The 19,109-nt window shown below is 50.3% G+C and overlaps 2 protein-coding genes across 4 annotated transcripts in view; one reads left to right on the forward strand and one right to left on the reverse strand.

Annotated features, from left to right (window-relative positions):
* The window catches only part of LOC127567263 (guanylate-binding protein 1-like), a 226,480-nt gene that overhangs the window by 34,575 nt on the left and 172,796 nt on the right, over positions 1-19,109 (reverse strand). The window lies entirely within an intron of this gene.
* Positions 1-19,109, forward strand: part of LOC127567264 (guanylate-binding protein 2-like) — a 31,345-nt gene that overhangs the window by 3,454 nt on the left and 8,782 nt on the right. For 2 of the 3 annotated variants that reach the window (XM_052009947.1, XM_052009946.1), the window contains 8 exons: positions 10,707-10,753; positions 11,640-11,865; positions 13,512-13,639; positions 14,009-14,118; positions 14,514-14,701; positions 15,615-15,860; positions 16,253-16,533; positions 16,685-16,897. In XM_052009947.1, the coding sequence (XP_051865907.1) occupies positions 11,694-11,865; positions 13,512-13,639; positions 14,009-14,118; positions 14,514-14,701; positions 15,615-15,860; positions 16,253-16,533; positions 16,685-16,897 (1,338 nt within the window). In that variant the 5' untranslated portion in view covers positions 10,707-10,753; positions 11,640-11,693. Of the gene's footprint in view, positions 1-10,706; positions 10,754-11,639; positions 11,866-13,511; positions 13,640-14,008; positions 14,119-14,513; positions 14,702-15,614; positions 15,861-16,252; positions 16,534-16,684; positions 16,898-19,109 lie in introns of those variants that run through there. The other variant, XM_052009948.1, reaches the window with a different exon arrangement.

A 19,109-nucleotide genomic window follows, 5' to 3' on the forward strand; every position in this document is an offset into this window, starting at 1 on the left:
CCTAAATTCACATTCTCTCAGTACAAGTGGTGGTGGCACATGATATCGAGTGCTGTACGATCGCTATCCCACAACCCCACCCTTACCGTGTAAGCAGTGGGGGAAGGACTGGTAGCAAGTTGTGCTACTTGGATCCTTTGTTGTTCCTTGCAAACATTTACCAGGTAACATTCTCCAGTAAATTCCCTTCTGCTCAATAGACTTTGTTTCTGAGTATTCGTACTTCAAGAGAGACCTGGGGCTCCAATTTGGTGTGGCTACAAGAAGACCTTCCACTGATTCTGCCGGGGGTGGCAAACGGTGAAATTCCCATGTAGTTGCATGTGTGCTTTGAAAACAAATGTTCCTCTAATGCCAACGCAAGAGTACTAGTAATGGTAAGCAGTCCAAATTTAAGAAACGTCATTTTCCTTCCGGTGGCCATAGTTTACAGTCACTCAGATGAATCCAGCGATCGTGGCCCTGTAACTCCACAGCTGTGGGAGTTTGGAGTAGTATCTGGACGGGCTTCTCCACCGAGGTCCCAGTTTAGGGCGCTGCCAGTCTTTTATCAGTACTGAATCTCTGATTACCAGGTCAGCCAACTCCTCATTCTGTCCTTCCAGTGGGTGAAAGGCGCTTTTCACCTGTGAATGAAGAAACTTTAAAGAGGACGTAGAATGTCTGAAATACCTTTGTAGTTCATTCCCTATCATGTTAAGGTCAACCTGGGTGGGATCTGGGTGTCAGCATCCCATGGGGTTCTTCCCGGATACCCATAGACCATTTCGGCCGCCGACACCCCGGTGGCAGAGTGGGGGTAATTATCATGTGGTATAATGCTAACTGGAGAACCTTCAGCCAATTTAGACCCGTCTCTGACACTAATCTATTCTTCAGGGTGCCGTTAGGTCGTTCTACTATACCCGCTGCCTGAGGGTAGTAGGTGCAATGGAACTGTTGTTCGATATGCAGTGCCTCGCACAACTCTTTATTTATTTTCCCTATGAAGTAGGGGGCATTGCCTGAACTTATCTGTCGGGGTACCCCAAACCTTGGTATGATCTCTGTAAGCAATAACTTGACCACCGTTTAGGCCTTATTGTTGGTGGTTGGAAAAGCTTCAATCCATCTACTAAATACGTCAACAATTATAAGACGTTACTTATAGCAATGTACACGGTGTAATTCAATAAAATCAAGTTGTATACATTCAGAAGGACCCGCTGGCAAGAGGGTTTTGCCTGAGGTGCCCTTCACCCCTTTCCCAGCACTGTTTTGTTGGCATATGAGCATTGGAAACAAGGAATCAGGTATACAGACTTGACCGACTGGAGTGTCCAGAGGCCATGTGCCGCAGAGTGCGTACACCCGTGCGCCTTCCACACTTGTTTTTCTGAGTCAGGGGCGTCCCCCTGTAAGTGCTGCACAGTGACCATGTCTGGGGTGCCCTGATTTGTTATCTTTGTCTTGCAGGCAACTGCCTGTTTTTCCTCAGTCGAACCGATATTAGTCTCCTGGTGTGCTGGTAATTTAGCCTCTGCATCTGCCCAGTTATTGCCCTGTGTTACTAGGGAGGCGTCTGAGAGGTGAGCCGATCATTTAATGATGGCCAATTTGTTAGGGAGGAGGATGGCTTAAGCCGCATTCTGTATCGGGTTCCCTGTAGAGGTCAGAAATCCCCTGTGCGTTCATAGTTGGCCAAAATCATGGGCGACTGCAAAAGCATAGCGGGAGTCAGTGAAGATATTAGCTGCTTTGTCCTTGGCTAAAATACAAGCTCTGGTCAGGGCAAAGAGTTCTGCTTTTTGGGTAGAGACTGGGGGCTGCAAAGACGCAGACTCCACAACGTGGGAGTCGTTTACTATGGCATAGCCGCAAAGGCGGGTTCCCTGTTCGGAAACGGAGGAACTATCTTTGACATGCAGGTTTAAGTCTGCCAACTGGAAGGCCTTATCCGAAAGGTCCGCACGGGGTGTTGTCAAAAAGTGGTTACGCATTAAACAGTCATGTGGTAGATCTTCAAGGTCCTCCGGTGGGGGATCTAGAAAGGTGGCACTGTTAATGGTGGTACAGTATGCGAAAGTGAGGAATGAGTTATTCAGGAGCTCTACCTCATATCTGTTTAAGCGGGCCTGGGTAAGGTGTTGCGTCTGATGGGAGTTCAGGAGTGCCCTTACGGTATCGGAGGAATAAACAACCACTGATTGTTGCAGGGTTATATTGGAGGCTGCTGTTACCAGGGAGTAGATGGCTTGAAGCATCTGTGAGCACGGCGGAAGTCCCCAAGCAACAGGGTCCAGCCGAGTGAAGTAATATGCCACCGGTCTTTTTCTATCCCCATGGGTTTGAGTAAGAACGGCTGTAGCGCAGTCCTCCAGGACATTCACAAAAAGCTGAAATGGGCGATCATATAGAGGGCGTCCCAGGGCCTGGGCGCTGACAAGGGCCTGTTTGAGCTTATCAAAGGCCTCCTTTTGTTCCTCTGTATGTTCAAAAGATCCCACGGACTGGCTTGAAGCCAGGGCTGTGAGGTGCTTTGCCAGGAGTGCCACATTAGGTAGTCATTGTCTGCAGAAATTTACTAGGCCTAAGATTGCGCGCCTACCCTTCGGGGTAGCGGGCGGTGTGGTAGCAATGATGGGTGTGATACGTTCAGGAGTGAGCTGTTGCTCGGTAGCACTTAAAAGGGTGCACAGAAATTTTACCTGACGCGGTGTTCGTTTTACTTTCTGTGGAGGTATCACGTCTCCCCAAGAGTGGAGTGCGTTAAGTAGTCTATTGGTGTCCGCGATTTTGGCGGGCTCCGAGTAGCTTGCCAATAAAAGGCCATCGACATACTGGACAACGGTGGATTCGTCAAAACATTGTAACTCTTTGAGTTGTTTATGCAAAACTTGGGAGAAAATAGTCGGGAAGTGTACAAATCCTTGTGGGACACGCGTCCAGGTGCATTGCTGACCTTGGATGGTAAAAGCAAACAGGTACTGCGAGTCGGGAGATCGGGGAATTGCAAAAAATGCATGCTGGAGATCCACAAGTGTAAAAATACAATGGTTGGCAGGGATGCTGCTGAGAATGGTGGCCGTGTTCGGGACCACGGGAAGCAGTGTCTTATACAGGTCTTGTATCAGGCGCTATTACGTCCGTCCGGGTTTGGGGACAGGTAAATTAGGGGTGTTGCAAGTTGACTGGCGAGGAACATGGATGCCCTGTTTGCAGAATGAATCTATTAGATGGGTTATTCCGTCAACCGCCTCTCTCCGAATGTGGTATTGTGAGACGGAGAGCAATTGTGCTCCCGGTCTGACACGGATTTGGACTGGGGTCACTGGGGTGAATCCTACCTCAGCTTTCTACGCGGCCCATTAATCGAGGGTTGGCTAATCCGAAGGGAGTCGGTGGGGCTGATGGTGGCGTAAACAGCCTGTCGCCGAAAAAGGGGTGAGGTAATAAGTCAGAGTCCCTTCTGGCCATAGCTGGGGAACCCCTTTGAGGCCTGTGTCTGTACCTCAAGTCGGTGGGATAGGAATCCCAGCTCCTCCGGTTTATGGCCCTCATTTACTGACAGGATAATGTAAGGGGACTCCAAGCTTGACTGATTCCACAATTCATTAGGCACTTGAACTAAATGTGCCTTACCCTTCTTACCCGATACTTCCCCCTAAATAATAACAGTCACCATGCTACCCAGGAATGGAGCATACAAAACTTCCAGCTCCTTTGAGACCCCTGAGGGGTCATAAGCTAGCGTCACATGTGGGTCAGGGGCCTTTGGGGCTGGGCCAAAATCTCCGTCGGTGAAGTCCACCGCCCACCACTGTGGGGGCTGGTGAACCCAAAAGGTCCTATGGGGTTTAGGGCCGCTAATGGTAATTACTTCATCCAGACATTGTATTTTGAGTCGGAGGGAGCAGAGCAGGTCCCTCCCGGCCAAGTTAACCCCTAGGTCTGGGGTTACTGCGAATTGGATCAGACATTCCTGTTCTCCAAATTCCACTTGTAAAGGTTCAGTTAAGGGGTGGGACCTTGCCTGTCCCTCCACCCCACTCAATGAAACCGTGGCCGTAGACAGTTTAAAATCATGCTGGACAATACAAGGAGCTTCGAGGGTCGAGGTATTGGCCCCGTATCTATCATAAAGGGGATCGGTTTTCCTTGAACTAATAAATTGACGATAGGTTCATCGTCCGGGTTATCGGTGAGCGCAGGGTACATGGAGAGGCTACTTCCCACAGCTAGTCAGGCAGAAAACGGCTTGCTAGTTGAAATAGGTTGTCGGTTACCAGGGGGTCTAGCCTGCCGTTGGCAGCGGGGGCACTACCGCTGCCAATGGTCGGATGCCCCACAACGTTAGCATCCTGTCAACCTGACACTCGCCGGTGTGTGTTGTTGGGGTCCCCTGGGTCCTGGGTAATTACGTAGGGGCGGTGGTGGTGCGTAAGGGGGTCCGTAAGGGGCTCTTCGGGCAGTTGGGATGTATTGCATATCCTTTACCAGACCGGTAAACCCCTCCTGGAACGCAAAACCGCAGTTCCATTTGAATTTCCGTATTATCGTGGTAGGCAGGTCGAGGCCGAGGGGTTTTTGGACCATTTCCTGTTTTACCTTGTGGCTTTCGAACCGCGCCCATTACTCCAGAAGTGGACTTGGGCCCTCCTCATGGCTTTTCGTGTATGGTCAGGCCAATTCATGTTATTAGTGCGGATAGCTGAGGCCACTCCCTCAGGAATATATTGTAGTAAGAGAGCGTTAAACTGAGGGGAGGCTTTGCCTCTGTTATAGGCATAGGTACCTTAAAGTGAACAGAAAGTGTCCCAAAAATCTGGGCTGTCCTCGCCCTGTTTCGGTCGGCATTCTCAAACCGTAGTTATTTCAATAGGCTGTTGGAGGATTTTGCGAAGGGCAGTTCTAATGGTTGCTACCTTCCTGCGGCCGGACGACGGTTTGAAAGGCTGCCTAATCCGCATAGTTTCCCAGATGTTCTTTCCATCTTTCCGCCTCATTAGTTGTAAGGGCCATGCAACAATGACTGAAAAGGCGTTGGTGGGTGGTGGGGTGGTGTGGCCTGGTATGTCTGAATTGTTCCAATCACATAATCTATAAAATCCTCCGGGTTGGTTTTGCGGTTGGGCGCCTGATTCATGATTAGGCACGTGTCCTGAGGCTTCCAAGGGGTGTAGATCTGGATCGTAGGATTAGCGCTCGCTTGGGCTGAATCGGGATTGGGATCACTCCTATAGGGGAACTGTCCTTTAGCCTTGGCTCCCTTTACATCATTCAACATAGGTGGCGGGCCGGGATCTTTAGGCTCGTCATTATCAGTGGTACAATTGGAGTCATAATCGGTGTCCGTCTGAGGATCTTCTGATGAACTGACCCCTACTGGAAAGTTCCGTCCCTTGTCTGTGGCCTTGGAACCATTCGTATGCGGGCTTTCTCTCCGTCTAAGTTGATTTCTAGTTCGGGACGCAATCGGGCCATGGAATTGTCCTTGGTACGGAGCTTGGCCAGCATTCATTGGCGGTGTGAGCGGAACGTTTTGCGGACCAGTTGCATTATATGGGGGCGGCAGTGAAATTGGGGGTAGATCTGTGCAGTGGGTTGAACCATCCAATCCTCCTCATTTTCGTCCGTAACATTACTTTGGAACAACCGGGGCACACCAGACATGTCGGGAGGTACCTCCACTTTATCCTTATTTTTTTTAATTCCTACGTTTTTCCTTATTATTCCGACCTACCCCCTCCCTCTCCCTTCTGTTCCTCAGGATAGTTGTCTCTGCACTGAGACTTCAGAACTTCCCAACTCTTGGGATTTCCTTTTTCATCTCGTACACTAATCCCCCTTCTACGTGCATTATGTTCTCAACTCCTCTGTTTAGATTTATTTGTCAGGTCTTCGGCCGTTTTTCTCCAAGTCGGCATTAATACTTCACATTTTTCCCCTGCATTTCGCTCCCAAATCGCCTTTTCTGCCTTTAGACACTTATCCACATCCCAAGTTCCCCCTAATGGCCATATTACATTTCCCAGTTTTTTATTGAGACATGTCAATAATTTACGGAAATTATTCTCATTTTGTCTGGTCAATTTTACATGATTTAGATAGTGGGGTATTGGACCCAGATTTATCGAGACTTTGCCTCATTTCTTTTACCGTAAAGTACAAATCGCTAAGATTGGTCTCTTTCCTTCACTCACTTTAGGTTCCTGACCTTCCCATGGGAGACTTGCCCTCTTAAGAACCGGTATAAGGCAGGGTGGTAGTACTGGAGAACCGATCTCAAAACTTAAAACTCAAAACCTAAAACTTCACAGCCTTAAAACGCAAAACTGGGGACTCAAACCCCTTTCCGTTATTACTCCAAGGACTTGAACCTCCTATTACCTGTGGCACTCAGACAGGTTCACGAGGAGTCCGTCAGAGGATATTCGATAAGAGAAGGGATCGATCAGTTGCCCCACTCCCTGAAAGGGATCAAGGTGAATCGTCCTTGTGGGCCCTTCCGTCTCCGGTAGTCGTTATCCTCGTCGATCCCTCACGCCCCTTGGACTCCTGGCTGGCTCGCCAAATTTTTGTCCCAATTTTAAGTTCCCACTCCTGTCTGCTGCAAAGTCACACAGTGTCACGGATTAATTCTGTAGAAACGTGTTTATTAGCAGTATACCGCCAGGGAAAACTCGTTAAGAGTCGTTACCCGAGGTCTCCGCAATACAAAGGAGCAGACAGTAATTTATACAGACATTGTCACGCACCCTTAATGAATGCGGCTCCGAGAGTTCCGATCAGCCTCCTGAGATTCAAAGACATACATCGCACTCATTGTTCAGTATAATGTATTTACAATCAAGAGAATCAAAGACAGGTATCACTCTCACTGTCTAGGACAAACCTCCCACTTACTGTTAATGCAACCATCACCCTTATAGTTTAGTATAATTGGCTTGCAATCAAGTTCCGGACACAGTAATTACCACCTAGTCCTGAGTCAGGGGTTTGCTAGCGTGGTATTTTTTTTATTAGTTATATGTACAGTCACAATTTCCTAACCCTTTACTTCCTCACTGGTAAGATGAGGAAGTTGAACGTGTGGTTCGAGTTGGACTGGGTGAAATAGTTTTCAGTTCATGGAGCTCCGTCAGCAGTTCTGGGGACAGAAGGGAGCTCACTCACTGGGATGGGCTTTGCTGGATTTGAGCTGGGTCCCAGGTCCGAGTGAATCTTCTCACTGGAGCTGTGGGTAAATGTTCAGACCTGGTGGTTGGATCTCCTGGTGGATCCTCGCTGAACTCAAAGTATATCGAGTTCTAAATGCCCTACATCCAAAAGTAACAGCCAGTGATTAAACCCAGCTTCAGTAGTTACGATTGTCTACCTCATGTTTCTATTTTGTACATCGATTTCTCTAACTCTGGTAACCATCCCCCTCTGTCCCCCTCTTTATTTTCCCTTATCCCACCAGCCCCACCGCCCCTGCTCTGCGTCGAACCCCTCGCTCATCATCTGCCCGTCACCCTTGCAGGAGTAGGTCAGAGGAAGAAGGGGATTGTGAAAAGTCAGATCTGACAGGTAGAGAGGGAGAAGAAGCAGAGTACAGGCTATAAACGTAGTAAGGTGGATGGACTAAAGTGCATTTACTTGAATGCGAGAAGCATCATGAATAAGGGAGATGAACTGAGAGCTTGGATAAGTACATGGGACTATGATATTATGTCTCTTGCAGAGACTTGGCAGTCACCAGGGCAGGAATGGATACTGAATATTCCTGGATTTCAGTGTTTTAGAAGGGATGGGGGTGGAGAAGAGGAGGAGGGGTGGCGATACTGATCAGGGACACTGCTACAGCGGCAGAAAGGGTAGATAATGTAGAAGGATCCGCCCTAGAGACAATATGGGTGGAAGTTAGAAAACGAAAGGGGCAGTTACCCTCCTGGGGTATGGGCTCCCCGTATTAGCAGGGATACTGAGGAGCAGATTGGGAGGCGGTTTTTGGAAAGATGCGAAAATAACAGAATTATTATAATAGGAGACTTCAAATCTCCAAATATTGATTGGCACCGACTTAGTGCCAAAGCTTTAGACGGGACACAGTTTGTTAAGTGTGTCCAGGACGGATTCCTGACACAGTATGTTGACAGACCGACTGGAGGGAATGCCAGATTAGACCTGGTTTTAGGTAATGAACTGGGACAGGTGACAGGTCTATCGGTGGGTGAGCATTTGGGGGACAGTGACCACTGCTCCATAACCTTTAGAATTGTCATGGACAGGGATAGGAGCAAAGAGGACGGGAAGATATTGAATTGGGGAAAGGTGAATTTTGAGGCGAAAAGGCGAGAACTTGGGAGTGTAAATTGGGATGACATTTTTGAAGGGAATTGTACTACGGGGATGTGGTCGATGATCAGGGATCTTTTGCAGGATGGTAGGGATTAATTCTTCCCGGTGAGGCAGAGAAGGAATGGTAGGGTGAAGGAACCGTGGGTGACGAGAGAGGTGGAACGACTCGTTAGGAAGAAGAAGACAGCATACATAATGTGTAAGCAGCAAGGATCGGACAGGGCTCGTGAGGAATATAGAATAACGAGGAAGGAACTTAAGAAGGGGATGAGGAGAGCGAGGGGACGTGAAAAGTCTTTGGCGAGTAGGGTTAATGAGAATCCCAAGGCTTTTTTCTCGTACGTGAAGAATAGAAGGATAGCGAGGGTAAAGGTAGGTCCGATTAAAGACAAAGTTGGGAGGATGTGCCTGGAAGCTGTGAAAGTGGGCGAGGTTCTCAATGAATACTTCTCTTAAGTATTTCACCAAGGAGAGGGGTCTTGATGATGCTGAGGACAGTGTTGGTGAGGGTAATGTTCTAGAGTATATGGATATTAAAAGAGAGGATATGTTGGAGCTGTTAGAAAATATTTGGACAGCTAAGTCCCGGGGCCTGAAGGAATTTTCCCCAAGCTGCGTCGTGAGGTGAGGGAGGAGATTGCTGAACGGTTGGTTAGGATCTTTGAGTCCTCGCTGTCCACGAGGATGGTACCAAGGGACTGAAGTGTGGCGAATGTTGCCCCCTTATTTAAAAAAGGTAGTAGGGATAGTCCACGGAATTACAGACCGGTGAGCCTTACGTCTGTGGTGGGGAAGGTGTAAGAAAGAATTCTAAGAGATAGGATCTATTAACATTGAGAGAATCATGGTCTGATTCGGGACAGCCAGCATGGCTTTGTGAAGGGAAGATCTTGCCTTACAAGCCTGATAGGGTTCTTTGAAGACGTGACCAGGAAGATTGATGAGGGTAATGCAGTGGATGTGGTCTACATGGATTTTAATAAGGCGTTTGACAAGGTTCCGCATGTAGGCTTCTTCAGAAGGTCAGAGGCCACGGGATCCAGGGAGGTTTGTCCGTGTGGATTTAGAATTGTCTTGCCTGTAGAAAGCAGAAGGTTGTGGTTGAGGGAGTGCATTCGGTTTGCAGGGCTGCGACTAGTGGTGTCCCACAGGGATCGGTTCTGGGACCTCTACTTTTTGTGATATTTATTAACGACCTAGATGAGGGGGTGGAAGGCTGGGTTCGCACGTTTGCATATGACACAAAGATCGGTGGTGTTGTGGATAGTGTGGAGGGCTGGAGAAGCTTGCAGAGGGATACTGATAGGATGCAGAGCTGGGCTGACAAGTGGCAAATGGAGTTCAATCCAGAGAAGTGTGAAGTGGTACACTTTGGAAGGACAAACGCCAATGCGGAGTACAAGGTAAATGGCAGGATTCTGTTCAGTGTGGTGGATCAGAGGGATCTGGGGGTTCATATCCGCAAATCACTGAAAGTTGCCCTGCAGGTGGATAGGGTAGTTAAGAAAGCTTATGGGATGTTAGCTTTCATAAATTAGGGGATCGAGTTTCAGAGCCGCGAAGTAATGATGCAGCTTTACAAAACTCTGAGTAGGGCACACTTCGAGTACTGTGTCCAGTTCTGGTCGCCTCATTATAGGAAGGATGTGGAGGCGTTGGAAAGGGTGCAGAGGAGATTTACCAGGATGCGGCCTGTATTAGAGTGTATGGATTATGAGGAGAGACTAAAGGAGCGAGGGCTATTCTCATTGGAGAGAAGGAGGATGAGGGGAGACGTGATAGAAGTATACAAGATATTGAGGGGAATAGGTAGAGTGGACTGTCAGCGCCTCTTTCCCGGGGTTCGAATGCTCAAAACAAGAGGACATGGCTTTAAGGTATTGGGTGGGAAGTTCAAGAGAGATATCAGAGGGAGGTTATTCACCCAGAGAGTGGTTGGCGCATGGAACGTGCTACCTGGGGTGTTGGTGGAGGCTGATTGTCTCCCCCTCATGTGGATTCACCTGTCACCCGTCAGCTCTTGCTCCATCCCTTCCCACCACCTTTTCATGCCGGATGATCCCCCTTCTCCTTTCCAGTCCTGACGAAGAGTCTCGATCCGAAACGTCGGATGTCCATGGATGCCGCCTGACCCACTGAGTTCCTCCTGCTTTTTGTGGGTTGCTCCAGATTCTCAGCACCTGCAGTCTCTCTCCTGTCTTCGTATTTTGTGTGTGGACATGTGGGTCGATAGAACAAGCCATTTACAGCGGGAGCACATCTTACTGACAAGATGAAGTCTGAATGTAGAGGCACTTTTATTGGAGTAGATACATCACATTGATCAACTAAAAGCTTCTTAACATAAATCCCCAGACACTCAGATTATTCGTCTTCTCTTTCAGATCACTGTATCGTGTGGATTGACCCTCTGGATACGCCGACTCCTCAGGTATTGATTGACAGAACAATCCTACCTATGATCAGTATCGAAGGATGTGGCAAAATAGGCAGCCTAGGACCTTTGTTATTGAGTTGATAATAACACAGAACACCTTGGCTGAAGACAGAGAAACAAAGGACTGCAGACACCGGAATCCAGATGAAAAGCATGATGATGCTGGAGGAACTCAGCAGGCCAGGCAGCATCCGTGGAGAAAAGCAGGCGGTCACTGTTTCTGGTCAGGACCTTTTTTCAGGACTGAAGAGAGGAAAAGGGGGAAGCCCGATATATAGGAGGGAAAAGCAAAGCAGTGATGAGAAGAATCCTGACCTGAAAAGTTGACCGAATGCTTTTCTCCAGGGAGGCTGCCTGACCTGCTGAGTTCGTCCAGCATCACCTTGGTTGAAGGAGTTTGACGACCTGCTTCAATGCAGGTTAATTAACAACTGCCCCACAGGATGTACATTGGCCGACACACAGGAGATTGTCTCATGGCTACCTTGGTTCCCAAACCGTAGCCTTTCAGCGACCTCCCGTTGTGAACCGAGACAGCTCTCTTCACACACGGTGGTGTTTGCTCATACCGCTGTCTCAATTTCTCCTTGTAGGTTACATTCGAAGGCAGTTTGGAGGTTGGTTCACATTTATATTAATGCTTAACTGCAACGTCTAATTATAGCGTCATCTCTGTCGCACCTGAGACTGTGTTTTAGGATTGGAATCTAATCGAAGGGTTTGCTGGTTCACATATTGAATGAAAGATACCCAGGGATGAGTAAAGGCTGGGTTTAACCCCATGGTTTCATGTAGAGAATAACAGATCGCTGTGTGATTTTTCTGTTCCATTTACATTGTAATAAATCAGAGTGAGCTCTCCCTTATTACAACTTTGCAGACGTTTCGGGAAAGGACTGTCACCTGTCAGTGATCGGGGAGCAACGGACCGAAAATGGAGGAGCCCATGGTGCTGGTTAATAATAGGGATGGGAAGCTGCACGTCAACCCGGAGGCCCTGAGGTTGCTTCAGTCCGTCGAGGATCAGTTGGTTGTGGTGGCCGTGGCTGGTGCCGCTCATACGGGAAAGTCCTACCTCCTGAACCGCCTCGCGGGAGTCAAGAAGGGTAAGGGGCGGTGGTTGTGAACCTTCGCCGTTCTCTCCTGCAGAAATCCCAGAGACCTGGGATACACAGGGCATACGTAAGATGGCACGCTGAGATTAGTGGCAGATGTGCTGAAGCCCTCCAATCATGTCATGTTGTTGGACTTCCCATGCCGCTTTGGACAATGGATCCGGAGATGTCTGGGGAATTTAAACTGCACGCCTCCTTCACTCCCCTACTGTAGAGAGAACACTGGTCTCATTAATAGTGACCAGTGTTACACAGAACATGGAACATTACAGTAAAGTACAGGCCCTTCGGCCCACAATGTTGTTCCAACATTTTATCCTGCTCCAGCTAACCTTTCCATCCCACATCGCCCTCCATTTCTCTGTCATTGGCATGCCTATCTAAGAGTATCTTAAATTTCCCTAATGTATCTGCCCCTACCACCTATGCCGGGAGTGCGTTCCACACACCCACCACTCTCTTACACTCTCTGGGTAAAAAAAAAACATACCCCTGACATCCCCCTTATACCTTCCCCCAATCACCTTAAAATTATGCCCCCTCGTGTCAGACATTGTCGCCCTGGGAAAACGTCTCTGACTGTCCACTTGATCTTTGCCTCTTCTACACCTCTATCAAGTCACCTCACATCATCCTTTCCAAAGAGAAAAGCCCCAGCTCGCTCAACCTATCCTCCTTAGACATGCTCTCCAATCCAGGCAGCATCCTGGTAAATCTCCTCTGCACCTAAAGCTTCCACATCCTTCCTATAATGAGGCGACCAGATCTGAACACAATACTCCAAGTGTGGTCTGACCAGAGCTGCAACATCACCTCGTGGCTCTTGAACTCAATTCCCCGACTAACGAAGACCAACACTCCATATGCCTTCTTAACAACCCTATCGAACTGCGTGGCAACATTGAGGGTTCTATGGACGTGGACCCCGAGATCCCTCTGTTCCTCCACACTGCTGAGAGTCCTGCCATTGTCCTTGTATTCTGCCTCAAATTCGATCTCCGGAAGTGCATCACTTCACACTTTTCCCGGTTGAACTGCATCTGCCACTTCTCAGCTCAGCTCCGCATCCTATCAATGTCCTGTTGTAACCTCCAGCAACTTTCTACACTGTCCACAACACCACCAACCTTTGTGTCATCACCATCTTGCTCCCTCCCCCACTTCCTCAACTCCTTCTTGCTTTCCCTCCTCACTTCCCCTTCTCCCTTCCCCACCCGCTCCCTTCTATGCCTTCCCTCCTTCCGCCCTCCCCCACCCCTCTCCTCCCCACTCCCCCTCGCCCTCTCATCACACTCACCCCTCAACCCCTACCCTCCCACCCCAACTCTCCCCCTGCCTCCCATTCCCTTCCCCCACTGACCATCACCCCTCTCCCCCCTCCCCCTACCTGCAACTGCCCTCCTCTCTTCCCCCTCCCCTCCCCCTCCCATCCCCCTTCTCCCCGTCTCCCCTTCCCCTCCTCCCTTCTCACCTGCCCCCTCTCCCTTCTTCCTTCCCCCTTCCCACCTCCCCTTCCTACCCCCTGCCCCTTCTCCCTTCCCTCACTAATCCCCTCCCTTCCCCCTTCCTTCCCCCTCCCTCTCCCTTCCGCCAATCTCCCTCGTCCACCCTCGCCCGCCCACTCGCTCCCTTTCCAGGATTCTCACTGGGATCAACCATCAAGTCTCACACCAAAGGAGTCTGGATGTGGTGCCGACCCCTCCCTCAGAGACCGGGGCAACGCCTCCTGCTGTTGGACACCGAGGGTCTGGGAGATGTCGAAAAGGTCAGTACTTGCCTCTCCAACCATTCCCCACCCCAGTGCAGTTGTCACATTACCTGATGGGTCACCCCACAGACAGAGAAACGATCCACAGACCAGAGTCCAAACCCGACCACAGGCAGCGTGGACGTCTGTACTCCGTTAACAATCTGGATTTAAATGAAAAAGAATTGAAAAATGACAAACGTGTTCCTCGGCAGGTTCACTGTGCAATAGACAGAGGAATTCTGCCATCTATTTGTTTGAACTGTATGTGACCCAAGAGCAGTTGCCTTCCCCCCGGCGCAAGTTCTTTCACAATAGGGGGCACTCGTCAATCGGCCTGAACTCTGTGCAAGACCCCCACTAACTGCTGATCCGTCCTACCTGCAGGGAGACAGCGACAATGGAACTTCCATCGTTTCACTGGCCATTCTCTTGAACAGCATATTTATTTACAACGGTCAGGGAAAAATAGACCGACAATCCATGGCGGACTTACAGTATCCTTCACTGGTGTCTCTCAGCCCTCCTCTCTCGGGGAGATCTGTACACTGACCGGTGTCCCTCAGTCCCTCTCCCTCAGGGGGAGATCTCCACACTGACCGGTGTCCCTCAGTCCCTCTCCCTCAGGGGAGATCTGTACACTGACCGGTGTCCCTCAGTCCCTCTCCCTCAGGGGGAGATCTCCACACTGACCGGTGTCCCTCAGTCCCTCTACCTCAGGGGGAGATCTGTACACTGACCTGTGTCTCTCAGTCCCTCTCCCTCGGGGGGAGATCTGGACACTGACCGGCGTCCCTCAGTCCCTCTCCCTCAGGAGGAGATCTGTACACTGACAGGTGTCCCTCAGTCCCCCTCTCTCATTTCATTCCTTTATCCTTGACATTTCTCCCAGTTTTGCGACTGAAGTGTCCAAACGGATCCAGGTGCAGTCCCAGCCCAATTACAGTGACAGTCGGGACTTTGTCCATTTCTTCCCTGAATTTGTCTGGCTGATCCGTGATCTGAACCTGGAGCTGGAGGTCGAAGGGAGCCAGGTGTCTGCGGATGATTACCTGGAGCACTGCCTCCGTCTGAGGGAGGGTGAGTGTGTGACCATGTCATTCACAGAGGGCACAGGTCATGGGGGCGCAGGGAATCGCTGGTCACCTGCGCCTGTGAGAGAGGATGAGGTTGGAGATGGGTGAGAGTTTGATGGGGGGGGGGGGGGGGTGTCAGACAGGGCAGGAACAGGTGTCAGAGCAGGGGGGGAGAAGGGGGTTGGGGAAGACCTTGGCTCATAACGGAAGGCTCCTGGTACTGCCTTATACTGTCACATTGCAGGATCGTGCACACGCACTCCAGGGACCCTTCCCTTCACGCCTCTGCTCTGCATTCCCCTGCCCTGTTCCACCTCCCCATTCACATCACCTCACACCTCCCTGAATTAACTTGGCCGCCAGCCTGAACCGTCCTGTGGTTTGAAGGTGTAAAGGGAGCCCCTCCCAGCTGCTAGATACCTCCCTTCTCCACCTCATCACACCAACAGCCCTCATCTTGTCACTACCCCTACCGTCCGTCGACGTGACCCCAACTGCCCTGTGCGGCACCTCCCCACCTACCCACATCCTCCCCCTCCCTGACAAGCCACCCATGTCCCCCAACTACACTGCACGATGCCCCAACACATTCCCACACTGGCCGTCACGCCTCGCGAACACCCTCCTCTCCAGTCCCCTCCTGTCCTCCCCAGACCCTCCCCTCCCCTGTCCCTCGTGTCCCCCCTTGCCCTTCCCCTCCACTCCACGCCTCTCCTGTCCTCCTGCCCCTAACATACCCCCTCCCCTACCGTCCTCCCCTTCCTCTCCCCTCCCCTCAATGCCCCTCCAGTCCTCCCCCTGCCCCTCCCCACAACTGTGTGGGAATGCGTTGGCAACATTCTCCGGGTTGGGGAGTGGGGGAACAGAGTGTCGGGACGTGTAAACCCACCCGCCCTGAATTCTTGCTGCTTTCACAGATGGGAACAGTCAGCAGAACCGGGAATACAACGATCTCCGCAGGTGTATCCGGGATCATTTCCCCACACGTCGCTGCTTTGCATTTCCCTGTCCGGCTCAATGGAAGAAACTCAAGGGGCTTCAGCAAATGGAGGACGAGGATCTGGATGAGGACTTTGTCGAGGAGCTACGGAGACTCTGCGAATACGTTCACACCCACACGAAAGTCAAGAGAGCTCTTGGGGGTCAGCAGGTCACGGGCAGGAGTGAGTAATTGGGTAACAACACCCCACCTCCCTTCGGCAGAAGACACTGAGCAGGAATTGGAATACACACCAGGAGAGCATGATAGGAGTGGGGTCCCATTGGGCCTGCGGACGGTGGGAGTGAGTGGGAAGGGGTGGAGTCCCATTGGGCCTGCGGACGGTGGGAGTGAGTGGGAAGGGGTGGCGTCCCGTTGAGGGAGCGGACGGTGGGAGTGAACGGCAAGAGTCGGATCTGCTGGGCGTGTGGACTGGGAGTTAATGGGAAGCGGAGGACTCCTTTGGAATTCTGAACAGTGGGAGTGAATGGGTTTGGTCCACTGGGATGTTAGTCAGTGGGAATAAAGGGAGGAATCATATCCCCAGGTTCTGACGCCCAGTACCCTCCTCCGCAGGATTTGCTGAACTGACCCAGACCTATGTGGGCATGATGGCGGACGGGGTCCTACCGTGTGTGGAGAGGAGTGTCGCCAGATTGATGGCAGTGGAAAACAAGGCAGCATTGGATGAAGCCCTGGCCTTTTACATGCAGAAAATGAGCCAATTCTCTTATCGTGGCCCTGAGGCTTTCAGAAAACTCCTCAAGTATTCTAAGGAGAACCACAAGGAGGCACTGAAAATGTTGATGAAAAAATCTATCTCCGACCGCAGTGAAAAACACATCAAAGAGCTGGAGGTGAGCTGCTATTGTCCAGTGATTCCCACCTCCGTCCGGGAATCTCTGGACCCAACCCACAGATGGGGAGACAAGGACTGAGGGACACCGGTCAGTGTACAGATCTCCCCCTGAGGGAGAGGGACTCACGACATCTTTCTTTCACTCCCAGGAGGCCATGAGTTCGCATTGCGATTCTCTCATGAGCAAGATCAAGGCTGAGTCACAAGAGCGATGTGAGGCATTTCTCTCCAAAGCGATGGGATCTATCCAGGTAAAACTAGCTTCTGGACACTTCCTGGCAGCTGGTGGGTACCAGGAGCTGGATTCTGAGCTCAGTGAGGCCGTCAGAAAGTACAGAGCTGCAACCAAGGATGAAGTACAGGTGTGTTGCATATTACATATCAAGGCATTCACTGGTATTTCCTCTGCCTTGCATGGCTACATAAATTTTCCGCTCCCTGCCTCCCTCCCTCCGTGTCACCCTACAAATCTGAATGTGACTCCAGCCCTCTGTAGCACCTGGAATGATATTAACAGAGGGGGGTGAGTCTGTGACGAGAGTGTCCATGAGGTGTGGGAGAGTATTCAGTGGGTTGGGGAGGGAGTCAGTGACGGGTGAGAGTGTCCGTGGGCTGTGGGAGGGGATTCGGTGGGTGACGGGGGAGAGTGTCTTTCAGTTATGGAGTACATGGACATGGAATCGCGTGGCTGAGAAGCTGGTGCAGGAGGGAGGGTTTTAGATTTTTGGATCATTGGGATTTCTTCTGGGGAAGGTGGGACCTGAACACTCGAACCTGAGAGGGACCAATATCCTTGCAGCCAGATTTGCAAGGGTGGTTCAGGAGGGTTTAACCTAGATTGCGAGGGGGAAGGGAACCGGAGGAGTAGGTCAGGGGAAGAAGGGGATGGGGAAAAGTCAGATCTGACAGGTAGAGAGGTTTGAGGAAGGAGAAGCAGAGTACAGGCTATAAAAGTAGTAATGTGGATGGGCTAAAGTGCATTTACTTAAATGCAAGAAGCATCAGGAATAAGGGAGGTGAACTGAGAGCTTGGATAAGTACATGGGATATGATATTGTGGCTATTACAGAGACATGGCTGACACCAGGGCAGGAATGGAGATTGAATATTCCTGGTTTTCAGTGTTTTAAAAGGGATGGGGGGGGGAGAAGAGGAGGAGGGATGGCGATACTGGTCAGGGACACGGTTACAGGTGCAGAAAGGGTGGATAAATGTATAGAGACACTCTCTAGAGTCAATATGGGTGGAAATTAGGAACAAGAAAGGAGCAGCTACCCTCCTGGGAGTATTCTATAGGCCCCCCGGTAGCACTAGGGATACTGCGGAGCAGATTGGGAGGCAGTTTTTGGAGAGATACGAAAATAACAGGTTTGTTATAATGGGAGACTTCAACTTCCCAAATATTGATTGGCACCTACTTAGTGCCAAAGGTTTAGACGACGCGGAGTTTGTTAAGTGTGTCCAGGACGGATTCCTGACACAGTCTGTTGACAGGCCGACTAGAGGGAATGTCATATCAGATCTAGTTTTAGGAAATGAACGGGGACAGGTGACAGATTTATCGGTGGGTGAGCATTTGGGGGACAGTGACCACTGCTCCATAACTTTTCGAATTGTCATGGACAGGGATAGGAGCAAAGAGGACGGGAAGATATTTAATTGGGGAAGGGCGAATTATGAGGCTATAAGGGGAGAACTTGGGAGTGTAAATTGGGATGACATTTTTGAAGGGAAATGTACTATGGAGATGTGGTCGATGTTCAGGGATCTTTTGCAGGATGCTAAGGATAAATTTGTCCCGGTGAGGCACAGAAGTAATGGCAGGGTGAAGGAACCGTGGGTGACGAGAGAGGTGGAACAACTAGTTAGGAAGAAGAAGGCAGCGTACATGAGGTGTCAGCAGCAAGGATCGGACCGGGCTCGTGAGGAATATAGAATAACGAGGAAGGAACTTAAGAAGGGGATGAGGAGAGCGAGAAGGGGACATGAAAAGTCTTTGGCGGGTAGGTTTAAGGAGAATCCTAAGGCTTTTCTCTCGTACATGAAGAGCAGAAGGATGGCGAGTGTAAAGGTAGGTCCGATTAAAGACAAAGGTGGGAAGATGTGTCTGGAAGCTGTGGAAGTGGGTGAGGTTCTCAATGAAAACTTCTCTTCAGTATTCACCATGGAGAGGGGTCTTGATGACACTGAGGACAGTGTTGGTAAGGGTAATGTTCTCGAGGTTGTAGATATCAAGAGAGAGGATGTGTTGGAGCTGTTAGAAAATATTAGACAGGTAAGTCCCCGGGGCCAGACGGAATATTCCCACGCTGCTTCGAGAGGCGAGGGAAGAGGTTGTCCACGGGGATGGTGCCGGACGATTAGAAGGTGGCGAATGTTGTCCCCTTATTCAAAAATGGTAGTAGGGTTAGTCCAGGGAATTACAGACCAGTGAGCCTTATGTCTGTGTTTGGCAAGCTGTTGGAAAGGATTCTGAGAGATAGGATCTATTAGCATTTAGAGAATCATGAACTGATTAGGGACAGCCAGCATGGCTTTGTGAAGGGAAGATCTTGCCTCACAAGCCTGATAGGG

This window comes from Pristis pectinata, unplaced genomic scaffold (assembly GCF_009764475.1).
Source record: "Pristis pectinata isolate sPriPec2 unplaced genomic scaffold, sPriPec2.1.pri scaffold_66_arrow_ctg1, whole genome shotgun sequence".
NCBI classification, from domain to species: domain Eukaryota; kingdom Metazoa; phylum Chordata; class Chondrichthyes; order Rhinopristiformes; family Pristidae; genus Pristis; species Pristis pectinata.